At 42.7% G+C, this 17,271-nt stretch overlaps 1 protein-coding gene across 6 annotated transcripts in view; it reads left to right on the top strand.

The window, feature by feature from the left end:
* Window positions 1–1,456: 1,456 nt before the first annotated feature.
* The window catches only part of LOC117329785 (uromodulin-like), a 32,825-nt gene continuing 17,010 nt past the window's right edge, over window positions 1,457–17,271 (top strand). Inside the window, exons 1-3 of one of the 6 annotated variants that reach the window (XR_004533262.1) lie at window positions 1,457–1,957; window positions 7,889–9,173; window positions 15,058–15,414. Coding sequence is in view for 1 of the 6 variants with exons in the window: in XM_033887918.1 (XP_033743809.1) it covers window positions 7,892–8,734 (843 nt within the window). In the remaining 5 variants the exon portion in view is untranslated. Of the gene's footprint in view, window positions 1,958–7,888; window positions 9,364–15,057; window positions 15,415–16,018; window positions 16,344–17,271 lie in introns of those variants that run through there. The other 5 variants (XM_033887918.1, XM_033887920.1, XM_033887922.1 and 2 more) reach the window with 5 other exon arrangements.

The following is a 17,271-nucleotide window of genomic DNA, read 5'->3' as shown; positions in this document are numbered from 1 at the left end:
ACTCCTACATTTTTTGATCAGTTTCTTTTGAAGCTTGTAACTCACTACTCTGGTACTGTGGAATAGAAGTATGTACGTTTCATGTCTATCCTTGGGGCTTGCTTTTGACGTTTAATATTTGGTAAGCTGCTTAATTGTTAATTTTGACAAATATGCTTAAAATGCAAGATTCGGGAGAAGAAGGAAAGCTTATGTGACTCAGACATATCGCATTATTGCCGCGACCTCATACAATATTGAGATCGTGGAAAGATCACCTGCAGCTTGTAGCTTGTCGCAACCTGATGGTGAGATTGAGGCTTGTCGAGTGCTGCCCTGCCAAACTCACACGAGGATTGATATATCATTGTTCGCGGAACAGACCAATGTTTCATTATTTTTTTAGTTTTTATGAAAGATTTTCATCGCGCCATCTACATTGCTCCTTGCAATGTGCATCAAAATTGATGACGACCTGGTTACTCAACATAAAATGATGACGCTACCCATGTATATTTACTTAAAAGAAATTGAATGTTGTAATTGTGAATGAGTGCATGCTTCATATTTTTTACTTATTGGAAAATTGGCAGTACATAGTAAGCTTTATTAGATAACACGTATTTTACTTTATATTTTCTATGCCATTTTTATTATTTAAATATCTGTGTTTTTCGTGCGTCTCCAAGCATTTCATCTGTTAAATTGTTTCTTATAAAACATATTCTCTATTTATGGTGTTTGATATCTTCTGTAGCTGTTTACCTAATAAAATTGTCTTATGACAAAACAAAAAATAAAACCGATTGCATTTTCTTTATTTCGGCCAAATGAATACTCATCGTTTTTGCATTGAGAAATATGGAAAAACAGAATCAGTTTTGTGTAAATAACATTTGGAGCAATGTAGGGTTTCGTATCGTTTATCAATTATGACAATAACTTTGTATCTACTTAACACAGTGTATAAAGTTCTCGTGTATTTATAACTCCCACGCCCACGCTCACGCATACTCCCACGCCCACGCTATTGCCTACTCCCACGCCCACGCCCACGCCCACCTTCATTATATCGTCGGTTACTGTATCATTTTAAAATTCACTCCCTCTCTCTTCAAAGTTAACGTTTTCGCTTTAATACAATTTCATGAACCCTTCAGGACACAAAAACATATTTACAACACTATTTCAGATGAAGTTCAACACCTGGTAAGACTTTGGTAGTCAATAGTCGGCGTTAAAGGATTATGCTCTTTTGTGATCGCTAATGGTTTCACTAGAATGTATGTCTCGTATACTGAAAAAAGCAAATACTAAAAGCAGTCAAAGCATGAATGAAAAATAACTTAAAAAATTAATAATTATCTATTATCCATAAAACGAAGACAAAATCAAGAAAAAAACTTCAAAAGCTGCAGTTCCTGGTCAGTGATACAATAATTGTGTACATACTGTCGTGTGATACCATGTTTTCATTCTTGGATTTGAAGATAGTTCCGTGCTCAGAGAATAGAACTGTCATCTGCCCAGCTCTATGTAGAAGAAGCTAGGTATCGCAATATTCCAAGGGCGAATAGAATCTGTCGTTATTGTGACCAAAACCAGGTAGAGGTTGAGTTTCATTTTGTTTTAATATGTCCATTCTATAAAGATAATCGAAAGAAGTTCATTGAAATGTATTACTGGAATCGCCCATCATCATATACACTTATCCAGCTGTTGTCTGTGTAATGAAAATAGATAACACATACCGATCAGGCATCGTTGTGTATTGTTTACATGTGTTCATCCGGGTCCTGAACTATTCTCGTGCATTCTCCCGCACGCTTGATTATGTAATCCTACCCTTGCATGTAAAACACTTGAATGACTCAGATGGTCTATATCGGAGGGTATAAAAACCGGCTCTGACAGAACACTAAGACTCTGATCTCGGCATCCAAACTGCACAGACAGAAGCGGAGAGACCCTAAGAAAGGTAGCTAGTTATGGTAAGATAGATGTGACCACGGTCTTCTCCTTGATCCATCAACTAATCGTTTTAACACAGAGTGTTTGGCAGAGGCTGATAGGTTAGCGACTACAATTTAGTTGGCGACTACAAGCAGGTAGTCGACGGTCAAGTCAGCAACTACAAGGTAGTCGGCGGGCATGTCAGCGACCATACTATAAGTAGTGTTGGTGGTCAGCAGCAAACACCAGGGGTTGGGTGGCCGATGAAAATACATAGGAACAGTCAGAGCGTATAATCATGTTCGATTACACATATTGCTAGTCACTGAATCCCCGTAGCCGTATAGTCAGCGGTCACACACAGACCGGCGACCAGTAATTATAACTAGCCGTTGTGAGTGGTACGGGACGAGTTATAGTATTAAGATTAAGTGTCAGCGGTCAGACAGACCACTGTATATATAAAACTTATATTTTATGTGTTATATGTTCTCGTTAAATGTTAAAGGCTACCAAATAGTAGTAATATTTGTATATATTTGCATCTGTAGACTAGTCACTAACCAGGATCTATTAGAGGTAGTGACGAACCCATTTGTAAACGTCACAAATTTTGGTGGCAGCGGCGGGATCCTGGTTATTTGACAACTTGTTTGTGACATTTTAGTAGTCTACAGTTTATAAACTGTTGTTGATGTAATAATAATAATAATAAAAAAATTGTTTGTTACTTATATTCTCTCTGTGATTTAATATGGCAGAAGGCTATACCAGTGACCAGTCTGACAGGGAATCAGATAATGGTCTTGACTTTAACAACACCGGTCATATTCATTTTGATTTCTCAACCCCTATCACACAACCCAATATACCGATGCGGAAGCACGCAGTTGTCGACTCTGGGTTTGGAACCAAAGAAAAAGATACTCGTCTAAAACCGGAGAAGTTCTCTCCAGACTATAGTCTTGGATTAAGGGACGAAAGTATACAAAAGTTTGAACAAGAGATTAAAGAGCTCGGAGAACAAATGAAACAGATGCAGGCTAGCAGTCACAATCTATTGCCTCGCACTAAACCAGTGACATCTGTACCGTGTCCGCTGGGTGTGGATAATGATCACAGACTAGATGGTCACAAATATGACAATGTAACCACCAGAAAAAAAAGAATGAGTAGAGTTGCCAGCAGGAGGGATGCTGAAGAAACAGATGATGAAGTCAGGGACATGTCGACAAAATATAAAAGTAAAATGGTTACCGTGAAAGCGGCAACATATGACGGCACATCTCCATGGGTTGACTTCAAATCACATTTTGATGCTTGTTCTCGAATAAACCGTTGGACTAATAATGAGAAAGGTCTCCACTTAGCAGTAGCATTGCGGGGCCAAGCTCAAGGGATACTGGGTGACCTTGACATTCCTAAGCAGCAGGATTATGAGTCGCTAGTCAAAGCCTTGGAGGAGAGGTTTGCTCCCCCAAACCAGACTGAGCTTTATAGGGTTCAGTTAATGGAGAGGCGTCAAAAAGCATCGGAAAGTTTACCAGAACTGGGACAAGCGATTAGACGGCTTGTGAACTTGGCATATCGCACAGTGCCAAATGATGTTAGGGAGACATTGGCTATGCAACAATTCATTGAAGCACTTGCAGACTCTGAGATGCGCATAAGAATCAAACAGTCGAGGCCTAAGAATTTGACTGAGGCCATACAACTATCGGTTGAATTAGAGGCATACAACCGCTGTGAGAAGAAATCAAAGGAAGGCCAATCATATCTTAGAAATACTAATACTGAAACATCTGAGGGGTCAGAGATGTTAAAACTTCTCCAGGACATGCAGAAAAAGCTAGAGTCTCTGGAAAAGGACGTTGGAAAGATGAAGTCTAGAAGTAGGTCTAATGTGGTCAGGAACAAGAACTGCTTTAACTGTGGTGAGGAGGGACATTTTCGTAGAAATTGTCCCAAGCCTGACAAAAAGAATGACCCTAATAAAAGTCAGAAACAACCAGGGGCCCAGCAGGTGAACACCCATCGTCGACAGAGACAAAAGAAACCAAGAGCTGGCATTGGGTTGTCTACAGCCGTGCAGGAAGCAGGCATGTATATAACTGCCGAAGTTCATGGAACTAAAGTAAACCTATTGGTTGACACAGGGGCAACAGTCACCATCATATCAGAGCGAGTGTTTGATAAAATTATAGAATCGGCTAAACCTCGCCTGAGTAGAGTTCACCAAGATGTTTTAACAGCTAGTGGTGAGAAACTTGAGGTCAAGGGCAAAGGGAGTTTTGTCATCCGGCTTAATGAGACAAAAGACATTTATGTGGAAGCAATTATTGCTAAGATTAATACCGATGGTATTCTGGGTCTAGACATAATGCAGGAGAGAAATGGGTCTCTTGATTTCAAGAAAGGTGTTCTCACACTTGATGATGTAACGGTACCGACATTCTACGAGGGTGCTATGGGTTGCTACCGACTTTCACTTACAGAGACGGTAACCATTCCTGCCAACAGTGAGGTCGTGGTCCAAGGGAAGGTATGTTTACCAGAAGGTGTAACAGCCAGCAAACTACTTCTAGTTGAGAAACCAGCGACTTTTCTTAAGACAGAGAGAGCATTAGTCGCTAGGGCACTTGTGCAGTATGATACTACGGTGCCTGTAAGATTAATGAATCTGGGCAACGAGAGTCAACAATTTTACCCAGGGACAACGATTGCTCAGGTCAGCACTATTGATGGTGTAATGGGAACCGTCGACGAACCGACACCTAACAAAGTAGCTGGACTTAGGGCAGATATCCAAACATTGTTGAATGACTCCAAAAATAATCTTACAACAGATCAATACAACGCTGGGTATGAATTGCTGCTAAAACATCAGAACCTGTTTGCCGTTACCGACGACGATCTGGGTAGAACAGACTTGATTCAACATAAGATCAACACTGGGGGTGCCAAACCCATAAAACAGCCAGTAAGAAGAGTGCCAGGCAATCTTGGTCCCGAGATTGATAGACAAGTAAAGGATATGCTTGACAGAGGGATCATACAGAAATCCTCCAGTCCATGGAGTTCTGGGATCGTCCTCGTGAAAAAGAAGGACGGGAGCTTACGATTTTGCGTGGATTATCGACAGCTGAATGCTGTTAGCATTCCGGATGCGTATCCACTTCCACGTATTGACGAGGCTCTTGATCAAATGTCAGGTTGCTCGTGGTTCTCAACACTCGACCTAAACTCCGGTTATTGGCAGGTTGATTTGGCTCCTGAAGATCGCCAGAAGACTGCATTCGCGACAAGAACAGGTCTTTATGAGTTCACGGTCATGCCTTTTGGTCTAGCGTCAGCTCCTGCGACATTCGAGAGACTGATGGAAGCGGTACTAGCAGGTTTACAGTGGCAGACCTGTTTAATTTACCTAGACGATATAATCGTGACCGGGAAGACATTTGAAGACATGATTGAGAATCTGCAACAAGTTTTCAAACGCTTACAAGAAGCTGGATTAAAGCTAAAGGCGAGAAAATGTTGTCTGTTTGCCAAAGAAGTCATTTACCTTGGCCACAAGATCTCGGAGGAAGGTATCTCCACCGACCCAGATAAGGTGAAGAAAGTTGCGGAGTGGCCAGTCCCAGTCAACATCAAACAACTGCGGTCATTCCTGGGGTTCTGTAGTTATTACAGAAAGTTTGTCAGGAACTTTTCTGTGATTGCGAAATGCCTACACAAGCTGACAGAAAAGGGACGGAAATTTGATTGGACACCTCAGTGTCAGGAAGCGTATGAGATTCTGAAAAGAGAATTGACAAGTGCAAAAACTCTGGCCCACCCTGATTTTAGTAAAGAGTTCATACTCGACACCGATGCGAGTCATGAAGCTATTGGGGCTGCACTATCACAGGAAATTGATGGCATAGAGAGACCCATAGCATTTGCAGGACGAACATTGACCAAGGCAGAGAGGAAGTATTGCGTAACGCGTAAAGAATTACTGGCTGTCGTCAATTTCACAAAATACTTCCGGCATTATCTGTATGGCAGAAAGTTTACTGTCAGAACAGACCACAGTTCGCTCAGATGGTTGCTGAATTTCAAAGACCCAGAGGGCCAGATGGCAAGATGGCTTCAGGTGTTAAGCTCATATGACATGCACATCATTCATCGACCAGGGAAGCAACATCAGAATGCCGATGGACTGAGCAGGATCCCTTGTCGTCAATGCAACTTTGACCCAGACTGGGAACTGAAGGCAGACAATCGAGCAACTGAATCTACAGCTCAGATAGTGAGGAGCATAGACCCTTGTAAATCTGATGAAAAAGAAAAACGTGAGAAAACCCTGAGCGAAAAACAAGAGGAAGATGATGACTTAGGTCTGGTTATTGACTGGGTCAAGAAAGGGGAAAGACCTGGGTATAAGTCCATAGGTGGCAGAAACAAAACAGTGAAATCCCTATGGTCACAGTTTGAAATACTGTCCATTCAAGATGATCTATTGGTGAGAAAAACACAAAAAGGAGTAGTTCATATCATAGTTCCTAGAAACGAACGTCGCACAATCCTTGGTCATGCCCATGATAACAAGACAGCTGCTCATCTGGGAACAAGAAAGACTCTTGCCAAGATCCGCCAACAGTATTACTGGCCTGGGATACAAGATGATATCAAACGATATGTCACTGGTTGCACGATGTGTGCTAAGAGCAAGAACATGACAAAAACCAAGAGAGCACCTATGCAGATAACTGAATCGGGATACCCAATGGAGCGCATAGCTATGGACATTCTGTGCGAATTGCCGGAGACCGATGATGGCAACAGGCACATCTTGGTTATCTCCGACTACTACACAAAGTGGACAGAAAGTTTTCCAATGCAAAACATGAACGCAGAGACCGTAGCACGCATACTGGTAGAAGAAGTCGTCTGTCGATTCGGAGTCCCCAGTATTATCCATTCAGATCAGGGCTCTCAGTTTGAGAGTGCATTGTTTCGGGAAATGTGTCGTATACTGCAAATTCAAAAGACCCGTACCACTCCCTACCACCCGCAGTCAGATGGTATGGTTGAGCGGTTCAATAAGACACTGGTTACCATGTTAAGGGCATTTGTGAATGAGCGACACACTGACTGGGACAGACACTTGCCATATGTCATGATGGCATATCGGTCAACCGAACATGAGACCACTTCCAATTCCCCAAACTTCATGATGCTTGGAAGAGAAACTTCTACTCCACTAGATCTACAATACTCAATGCCACGAAATCTGAAAGCATTACCACAGAATACATGGGCGTGGGAGCTACAGGAAAAGATGGAAGACGCACATCAGTTAGTCAGAGAAAGTGTAAAGGGACGAATGCTTAGACAGAAGAAGCTTCATGATCAGAAACTCTCCTGGCAACCACTCAAAGCTGGTGATGATGTATTCGTTTTCTTTCCCAACGTCAAGACAGGACAAAGTTCAAAGCTAGCCTGTCGCTGGAAGGGTCCATTCCGAGTGATATCAAAACTCACTGACGTCACATATCGCGTACGCTGTGGGCGAAAAGGGAAGCTACAAGTAATTCATGTAGACCGCATGAAGCCAAAAAAAGTTCAGATGCTCAGGAATGAGAATGCAGAGGATTTTGCAAAAGTTAAAGAGCAACAGACTCAGGTTGACGAGAGTTGTTTCGAGAGCAAGCAAGTTGATGACAGTAGAAGTGATTGGTGTGAGGAGAGTGCTACTTTCAAAGAGAGTGAAAACGAGTCTGGGAGAGACCTTAAGAATATTAGTTCTAAGAATATAGAAACTAACCCAAAACAGGGTCGCAGACATAGGAAAGCACCTGCCAAACACTCTGACTATATTTTGTACTAGTCTATGTCTTGAGATGTTTTATCATAAAATACCTGTATCACATGAAGAAGATATACCACTAATCAAAGCTTTTGGTACTTTCAGAGAATGGTAAACACAAAGACGACCCCAATGAAGGCATGTCCTATGTGCAAGTTCAGAACCGCTGGAACAGAAGAGCTCAGGGAGCATCTTGTGATGTGTGGTCTGAAACACTCTGAAAAGAATGCATTTGCCTGTACGCATTGTAACTTCACGACTACAAAGCAAGTATACCTTACTCGTCATGAGAAAAGACATATCGAAGAGAAGGGTATGGACAAAAACAGCCAACCTGAGACCGTCCATGTGTCTAATCTACCAGAGGATAAGCAGACCGCAGGATCCAGTGACAGCTCAAGCAGCTCCAGTAGTGATAGTGACGATGGGTCGGATGATGATTCCTATCCTTCGCCTAAGGAAACAGAAGATTGGCAAAAGCAGGACCCTGGGAGCTTACTGTCCGAGGAGTCGGAGAAAGAAACTACTGAGCCAGTTGTCCCATCTGACAACAGACCTTCAACCTCAGCTACAGCAGTGGCCACAAATCCTGTACCCCCGGATGATTCTTTGATGGGTCGGGTGATCAGGAAATCAACAAAACCTACACTGCCATTTCATAAGAAGAGAATAGCAGAACAAAGTGGTGAACCAGGCAAAAGGCTACGTGCCACAGATCTGCGACATGTCATCCCGAAACCAGTAACTCTGGATCATCCCACGAAGCGACATACGAGTACGGTTAGTCGACGTTTTGTTAGTGTTGGAGTCCAGACGGAGCCCGCCATGAACAAAACTAAGCGGACAGTCACGACCACTTGTCGATATCATGAGGCAGGCAAGCAAGTGAAACAAACCACGGTAGATGAAACCTACTTTTATTTGGATACCTTCACTGGAAATAGAGAATAGGCTAGATGCCCACAACATTTGGACGGACCTCACTTAAACGAAGTGTCCATACACTAGTGTTTCAACACTGCTGGATTAATAAAGAAAGTTTATTTGTTTTGTAAATAATTGTTTTCCTTTGGTTCTTATGATTTCGTTCTAACATAATTAAGAAGCATGGAAGCTTCAACCTCGAAGGCGTGGGTAGTGTAATGAAAATAGATAACACATACCGATCAGGCATCGTTGTGTATTGTTTACATGTGTTCATCCGGGTCCTGAACTATTCTCGTGCATTCTCCCGCACGCTTGATTATGTAATCCTACCCTTGCATGTAAAACACTTGAATGACTCAGATGGTCTATATCGGAGGGTATAAAAACCGGCTCTGACAGAACACTAAGACTCTGATCTCGGCATCCAAACTGTACAGACAGAAGCGGAGAGACCCTAAGAAAGGTAGCTAGTTATGGAAAGATAGATGTGACCACGGTCTTCTCCTTGATCCATCAACTAATCGTTTTAACACAGAGTGTTTGGCAGAGGCTGATAGGTTAGCGACTACAATTTAGTTGGCGACTACAAGCAGGTAGTCGACGGTCAAGTCAGCAACTACAAGGTAGTCGGCGGGCATGTCAGCGACCATACTATAAGTAGTGTTGGTGATCAGCAGCAAACACCAGGGGTTGGGTGGCCGATGAAAATACATAGGAACAGTCAGAGCGTATAATCATGTTCGATTACACATATTGCTAGTCACTGAATCCCCGTAGCCGTATAGTCAGCGGTCACACACAGACCGGCGACCAGTAATTATAACTAGCCGTTGTGAGTGGTACGGGACGAGTTATAGTATTAAGATTAAGTGTCAGCGGTCAGACAGACCACTGTATATATAAAACTTATATTTTATGTGTTATATGTTCTCGTTAAATGTTAAAGGCTACCAAATAGTAGTAATATTTGTATATATTTGCATCTGTAGACTAGTCACTAACCAGGATCTATTAGAGGTAGTGACGAACCCATTTGTAAACGTCACAAATTTTGGTGGCAGCGGCGGGATCCTGGTTATTTGACAACTTGTTTGTGATATTTTAGTAGTCTACAGTTTATAAACTGTTGTTGATGTAATAATAATAATAATAAAAAAATTGTTTGTTACTTATATTCTCTCTGTGATTTAATATGGCAGAAGGCTATACCAGTGACCAGTCTGACAGGGAATCAGATAATGGTCTTGACTTTAACAACACCGGTCATATTCATTTTGATTTCTCAACCCCTATCACACAACCCAATATACCGATGCGGAAGCACGCAGTTGTCGACTCTGGGTTTGGAACCAAAGAAAAAGATACTCGTCTAAAACCGGAGAAGTTCTCTCCAGACTATAGTCTTGGATTAAGGGACGAAAGTATACAAAAGTTTGAACAAGAGATTAAAGAGCTCGGAGAACAAATGAAACAGATGCAGGCTAGCAGTCACAATCTATTGCCTCGCACTAAACCAGTGACATCTGCACCGTGTCCGCTATGACAATGTAACCACCAGAAAAAAAAGAATGAGTAGAGTTGCCAGCAGGAGGGATGCTGAAGAAACAGATGATGAAGTCAGGGACATGTCGACAAAATATAAAAGTAAAATGGTTACCGTGAAAGCGGCAACATATGACGGCACATCTCCATGGGTTGACTTCAAATCACATTTTGATGCTTGTTCTCGAATAAACCGTTGGACTAATAATGAGAAAGGTCTCCACTTAGCAGTAGCATTGCGGGGCCAAGCTCAAGGGATACTGGGTGACCTTGACATTCCTAAGCAGCAGGATTATGAGTCGCTAGTCAAAGCCTTGGAGGAGAGGTTTGCTCCCCCAAACCAGACTGAGCTTTATAGGGTTCAGTTAATGGAGAGGCGTCAAAAAGCATCGGAAAGTTTACCAGAACTGGGACAAGCGATAAGACGGCTTGTGAACTTGGCATATCGCACAGTGCCAAATGATGTTAGGGAGACATTGGCTATGCAACAATTCATTGAAGCACTTGCAGACTCTGAGATGCGCATAAGAATCAAACAGTCGAGGCCTAAGAATTTGACTGAGGCCATACAACTATCGGTTGAATTAGAGGCATACAACCGCTGTGAGAAGAAATCAAAGGAAGGCCAATCATATCTTAGAAATACTAATACTGAAACATCTGAGGGGTCAGAGATGTTAAAACTTCTCCAGGACATGCAGAAAAAGCTAGAGTCTCTGGAAAAGGACGTTGGAAAGATGAAGTCTAGAAGTAGGTCTAATGTGGTCAGGAACAAGAACTGCTTTAACTGTGGTGAGGAGGGACATTTTCGTAGAAATTGTCCCAAGCCTGACAAAAAGAATGACCCTAATAAAAGTCAGAAACAACCAGGGGCCCAGCAGGTGAACACCCATCGTCGACAGAGACAAAAGAAACCAAGAGCTGGCATTGGGTTGTCTACAGCCGTGCAGGAAGCAGGCATGTATATAACTGCCGAAGTTCATGGAACTAAAGTAAACCTATTGGTTGACACAGGGGCAACAGTCACCATCATATCAGAGCGAGTGTTTGATAAAATTATAGAATCGGCTAAACCTCGCCTGAGTAGAGTTCACCAAGATGTTTTAACAGCTAGTGGTGAGAAACTTGAGGTCAAGGGCAAAGGGAGTTTTGTCATCCGGCTTAATGAGACAAAAGACATTTATGTGGAAGCAATTATTGCTAAGATTAATACCGATGGTATTCTGGGTCTAGACATAATGCAGGAGAGAAATGGGTCTCTTGATTTCAAGAAAGGTGTTCTCACACTTGATGATGTAACGGTACCGACATTCTACGAGGGTGCTATGGGTTGCTACCGACTTTCACTTACAGAGAAGGTAACCATTCCTGCCAACAGTGAGGTCGTGGTCCAAGGGAAGGTATGTTTACCAGAAGGTGTAACAGCCAGCAAACTACTTCTAGTTGAGAAACCAGCGACTTTTCTTAAGACAGAGAGAGCATTAGTCGCTAGGGCACTTGTGCAGTATGATACTACGGTGCCTGTAAGATTAATGAATCTGGGCAACGAGAGTCAACAATTTTACCCAGGGACAACGATTGCTCAGGTCAGCACTATTGATGGTGTAATGGGAACCGTCGACGAACCGACACCTAACAAAGTAGCTGGACTTAGGGCAGATATCCAAACATTGTTGAATGACTCCAAAAATAATCTTACAACAGATCAATACAACGCTGGGTATGAATTGCTGCTAAAACATCAGAACCTGTTTGCCGTTACCGACGACGATCTGGGTAGAACAGACTTGATTCAACATAAGATCAACACTGGGGGTGCCAAACCCATAAAACAGCCAGTAAGAAGAGTGCCAGGCAATCTTGGTCCCGAGATTGATAGACAAGTAAAGGATATGCTTGACAGAGGGATCATACAGAAATCCTCCAGTCCATGGAGTTCTGGGATCGTCCTCGTGAAAAAGAAGGACGGGAGCTTACGATTTTGCGTGGATTATCGACAGCTGAATGCTGTTAGCATTCCGGATGCGTATCCACTTCCACGTATTGACGAGGCTCTTGATCAAATGTCAGGTTGCTCGTGGTTCTCAACACTCGACCTAAACTCCGGTTATTGGCAGGTTGATTTGGCTCCTGAAGATCGCCAGAAGACTGCATTCGCGACAAGAACAGGTCTTTATGAGTTCACGGTCATGCCTTTTGGTCTAGCGTCAGCTCCTGCGACATTCGAGAGACTGATGGAAACGGTACTAGCAGGTTTACAGTGGCAGACCTGTTTAATTTACCTAGACGATATAATCGTGACCGGGAAGACATTTGAAGACATGATTGAGAATCTGCAACAAGTTTTCAAACGCTTACAAGAAGCTGGATTAAAGCTAAAGGCGAGAAAATGTTGTCTGTTTGCCAAAGAAGTCATTTACCTTGGCCACAAGATCTCGGAGGAAGGTATCTCCACCGACCCAGATAAGGTGAAGAAAGTTGCGGAGTGGCCAGTCCCAGTCAACATCAAACAACTGCGGTCATTCCTGGGGTTCTGTAGTTATTACAGAAAGTTTGTCAGGAACTTTTCTGTGATTGCGAAATGCCTACACAAGCTGACAGAAAAGGGACGGAAATTTGATTGGACACCTCAGTGTCAGGAAGCGTATGAGATTCTGAAAAGAGAATTGACAAGTGCAAAAACTCTGGCCCACCCTGATTTTAGTAAAGAGTTCATACTCGACACCGATGCGAGTCATGAAGCTATTGGGGCTGCACTATCACAGGAAATTGATGGCATAGAGAGACCCATAGCATTTGCAGGACGAACATTGACCAAGGCAGAGAGGAAGTATTGCGTAACGCGTAAAGAATTACTGGCTGTCGTCAATTTCACAAAATACTTCCGGCATTATCTGTATGGCAGAAAGTTTACTGTCAGAACAGACCACAGTTCGCTCAGATGGTTGCTGAATTTCAAAGACCCAGAGGGCCAGATGGCAAGATGGCTTCAGGTGTTAAGCTCATATGACATGCACATCATTCATCGACCAGGGAAGCAACATCAGAATGCCGATGGACTGAGCAGGATCCCTTGTCGTCAATGCAACTTTGACCCAGACTGGGAACTGAAGGCAGACAATCGAGCAACTGAATCTACAGCTCAGATAGTGAGGAGCATAGACCCTTGTAAATCTGATGAAAAAGAAAAACGTGAGAAAACCCTGAGCGAAAAACAAGAGGAAGATGATGACTTAGGTCTGGTTATTGACTGGGTCAAGAAAGGGGAAAGACCTGGGTATAAGTCCATAGGTGGCAGAAACAAAACAGTGAAATCCCTATGGTCACAGTTTGAAATACTGTCCATTCAAGATGATCTATTGGTGAGAAAAACACAAAAAGGAGTAGTTCATATCATAGTTCCTAGAAACGAACGTCGCACAATCCTTGGTCATGCCCATGATAACAAGACAGCTGCTCATCTGGGAACAAGAAAGACTCTTGCCAAGATCCGCCAACAGTATTACTGGCCTGGGATACAAGATGATATCAAACGATATGTCACTGGTTGCACGATGTGTGCTAAGAGCAAGAACATGACAAAAACCAAGAGAGCACCTATGCAGATAACTGAATCGGGATACCCAATGGAGCGCATAGCTATGGACATTCTGTGCGAATTGCCGGAGACCGATGATGGCAACAGGCACATCTTGGTTATCTCCGACTACTACACAAAGTGGACAGAAAGTTTTCCAATGCAAAACATGAACGCAGAGACCGTAGCACGCATACTGGTAGAAGAAGTCGTCTGTCGATTCGGAGTCCCCAGTATTATCCATTCAGATCAGGGCTCTCAGTTTGAGAGTGCATTGTTTCGGGAAATGTGTCGTATACTGCAAATTCAAAAGACCCGTACCACTCCCTACCACCCGCAGTCAGATGGTATGGTTGAGCGGTTCAATAAGACACTGGTTACCATGTTAAGGGCATTTGTGAATGAGCGACACACTGACTGGGACAGACACTTGCCATATGTCATGATGGCATATCGGTCAACCGAACATGAGACCACTTCCAATTCCCCAAACTTCATGATGCTTGGAAGAGAAACTTCTACTCCACTAGATCTACAATACTCAATGCCACGAAATCTGAAAGCATTACCACAGAATACATGGGCGTGGGAGCTACAGGAAAAGATGGAAGACGCACATCAGTTAGTCAGAGAAAGTGTAAAGGGACGAATGCTTAGACAGAAGAAGCTTCATGATCAGAAACTCTCCTGGCAACCATTCAAAGCTGGTGATGATGTATTCGTTTTCTTTCCCAACGTCAAGACAGGACAAAGTTCAAAGCTAGCCTGTCGCTGGAAGGGTCCATTCCGAGTGATATCAAAACTCACTGACGTCACATATCGCGTACGCTGTGGGCGAAAAGGGAAGCTACAAGTAATTCATGTAGACCGCATGAAGCCAAAAAAAGTTCAGATGCTCAGGAATGAGAATGCAGAGGATTTTGCAAAAGTTAAAGAGCAACAGACTCAGGTTGACGAGAGTTGTTTCGAGAGCAAGCAAGTTGATGACAGTAGAAGTGAGGAGAGTGCTACTTTCAAAGAGAGTGAAAACGAGTCTGGGAGAGACCTTAAGAATATTAGTTCTAAGAATATAGAAACTAACCCAAAACAGGGTCGCAGACATAGGAAAGCACCTGCCAAACACTCTGACTATATTTTGTACTAGTCTATGTCTTGAGATGTTTTATCATAAAATACCTGTATCACATGAAGAAGATATACCACTAATCAAAGCTTTTGGTACTTTCAGAGAATGGTAAACACAAAGACGACCCCAATGAAGGCATGTCCTATGTGCAAGTTCAGAACCGCTGGAACAGAAGAGCTCAGGGAGCATCTTGTGATGTGTGGTCTGAAACACTCTGAAAAGAATGCATTTGCCTGTACGCATTGTAACTTCACGACTACAAAGCAAGTATACCTTACTCGTCATGAGAAAAGACATATCGAAGAGAAGGGTATGGACAAAAACAGCCAACCTGAGACCGTCCATGTGTCTAATCTACCAGAGGATAAGCAGACCGCAGGATCCAGTGACAGCTCAAGCAGCTCCAGTAGTGATAGTGACGATGGGTCGGATGATGATTCCTATCCTTCGCCTAAGGAAACAGAAGATTAGGCAAAAGCAGGACCCTGGGAGCTTACTGTCCGAGGAGTCGGAGAAAGAAACTACTGAGCCAGTTGTCCCATCTGACAACAGACCTTCAACCTCAGCTACAGCAGTGGCCACAAATCCTGTACCCCCGGATGATTCTTTGATGGGTCGGGTGATCAGGAAATCAACAAAACCTACACTGCCATTTCATAAGAAGAGAATAGCAGAACAAAGTGGTGAACCAGGCAAAAGGCTACGTGCCACAGATCTGCGACATGTCATCCCGAAACCAGTAACTCTGGATCATCCCACGAAGCGACATACGAGTACGGTTAGTCGACGTTTTGTTAGTGTTGGAGTCCAGACGGAGCCCGCCATGAACAAAACTAAGCGGACAGTCACGACCACTTGTCGATATCATGAGGCAGGCAAGCAAGTGAAACAAACCACGGTAGATGAAACCTACTTTTATTTGGATACCTTCACTGGAAATAGAGAATAGGCTAGATGCCCACAACATTTGGACGGACCTCACTTAAACGAAGTGTCCATACACTAGTGTTTCAACACTGCTGGATTAATAAAGAAAGTTTATTTGTTTTGTAAATAATTGTTTTCCTTTGGTTCTTATGATTTCGTTCTAACATAATTAAGAAGCATGGAAGCTTCAACCTCGAAGGCGTGGGTAGTGTAATGAAAATAGATAACACATACCGATCAGGCATCGTTGTGTATTGTTTACATGTGTTCATCCGGGTCCTGAACTATTCTCGTGCATTCTCCCGCACGCTTGATTATGTAATCCTACCCTTGCATGTAAAACACTTGAATGACTCAGATGGTCTATATCGGAGGGTATAAAAACCGGCTCTGACAGAACACTAAGACTCTGATCTCGGCATCCAAACTGTACAGACAGAAGCGGAGAGACCCTAAGAAAGGTAGCTAGTTATGGAAAGATAGATGTGACCACGGTCTTCTCCTTGATCCATCAACTAATCGTTTTAACACAGAGTGTTTGGCAGAGGCTGATAGGTTAGCGACTACAATTTAGTTGGCGACTACAAGCAGGTAGTCGACGGTCAAGTCAGCAACTACAAGGTAGTCGGCGGGCATGTCAGCGACCATACTATAAGTAGTGTTGGTGGTCAGCAGCAAACACCAGGGGTTGGGTGGCCGATGAAAATACATAGGAACAGTCAGAGCGTATAATCATGTTCGATTACACATATTGCTAGTCACTGAATCCCCGTAGCCGTATAGTCAGCGGTCACACACAGACCGGCGACCAGTAATTATAACTAGCCGTTGTGAGTGGTACGGGACGAGTTATAGTATTAAGATTAAGTGTCAGCGGTCAGACAGACCACTGTATATATAAAACTTATATTTTATGTGTTATATGTTCTCGTTAAATGTTAAAGGCTACCAAATAGTAGTAATATTTGTATATATTTGCATCTGTAGACTAGTCACTAACCAGGATCTATTAGAGGTAGTGACGAACCCATTTGTAAACGTCACATCTGTACGTAACAGGAAAGAGCTTTGTAATTTAGGGAAGTACTTGAAATTGTGTTTTACAGCACGTGCTAGATCTCAGCGTTAGCTTATATTGTTTTCACTCATATCAGTTTACCAACATTATAGCCGTCTACACTATTGTATACTCCACTCACTTATCCATTCGGTATTGCCGCTCAGAAATGTTAAACATCTGTAACCTTACTTTGATATTTATTTTAAATATGATATATTTTGATAGATCTCATGATTGTATAGAATTATGTAAAGTAATCATATCAATGCTGTCTATCTTTCGTTAATTTGTATTATATATTAAGGATTGTAAATTGTATGATGTAATCT

The sequence above is a fragment of the Pecten maximus genome, chromosome 6 (genome assembly GCF_902652985.1).
Source record: "Pecten maximus chromosome 6, xPecMax1.1, whole genome shotgun sequence".
NCBI lineage: Eukaryota > Metazoa > Mollusca > Bivalvia > Pectinida > Pectinidae > Pecten > Pecten maximus.
The sequence above is the reverse complement of the archived record's forward strand: the minus strand, read 5'-3'. Positions and strand labels throughout refer to the sequence as shown.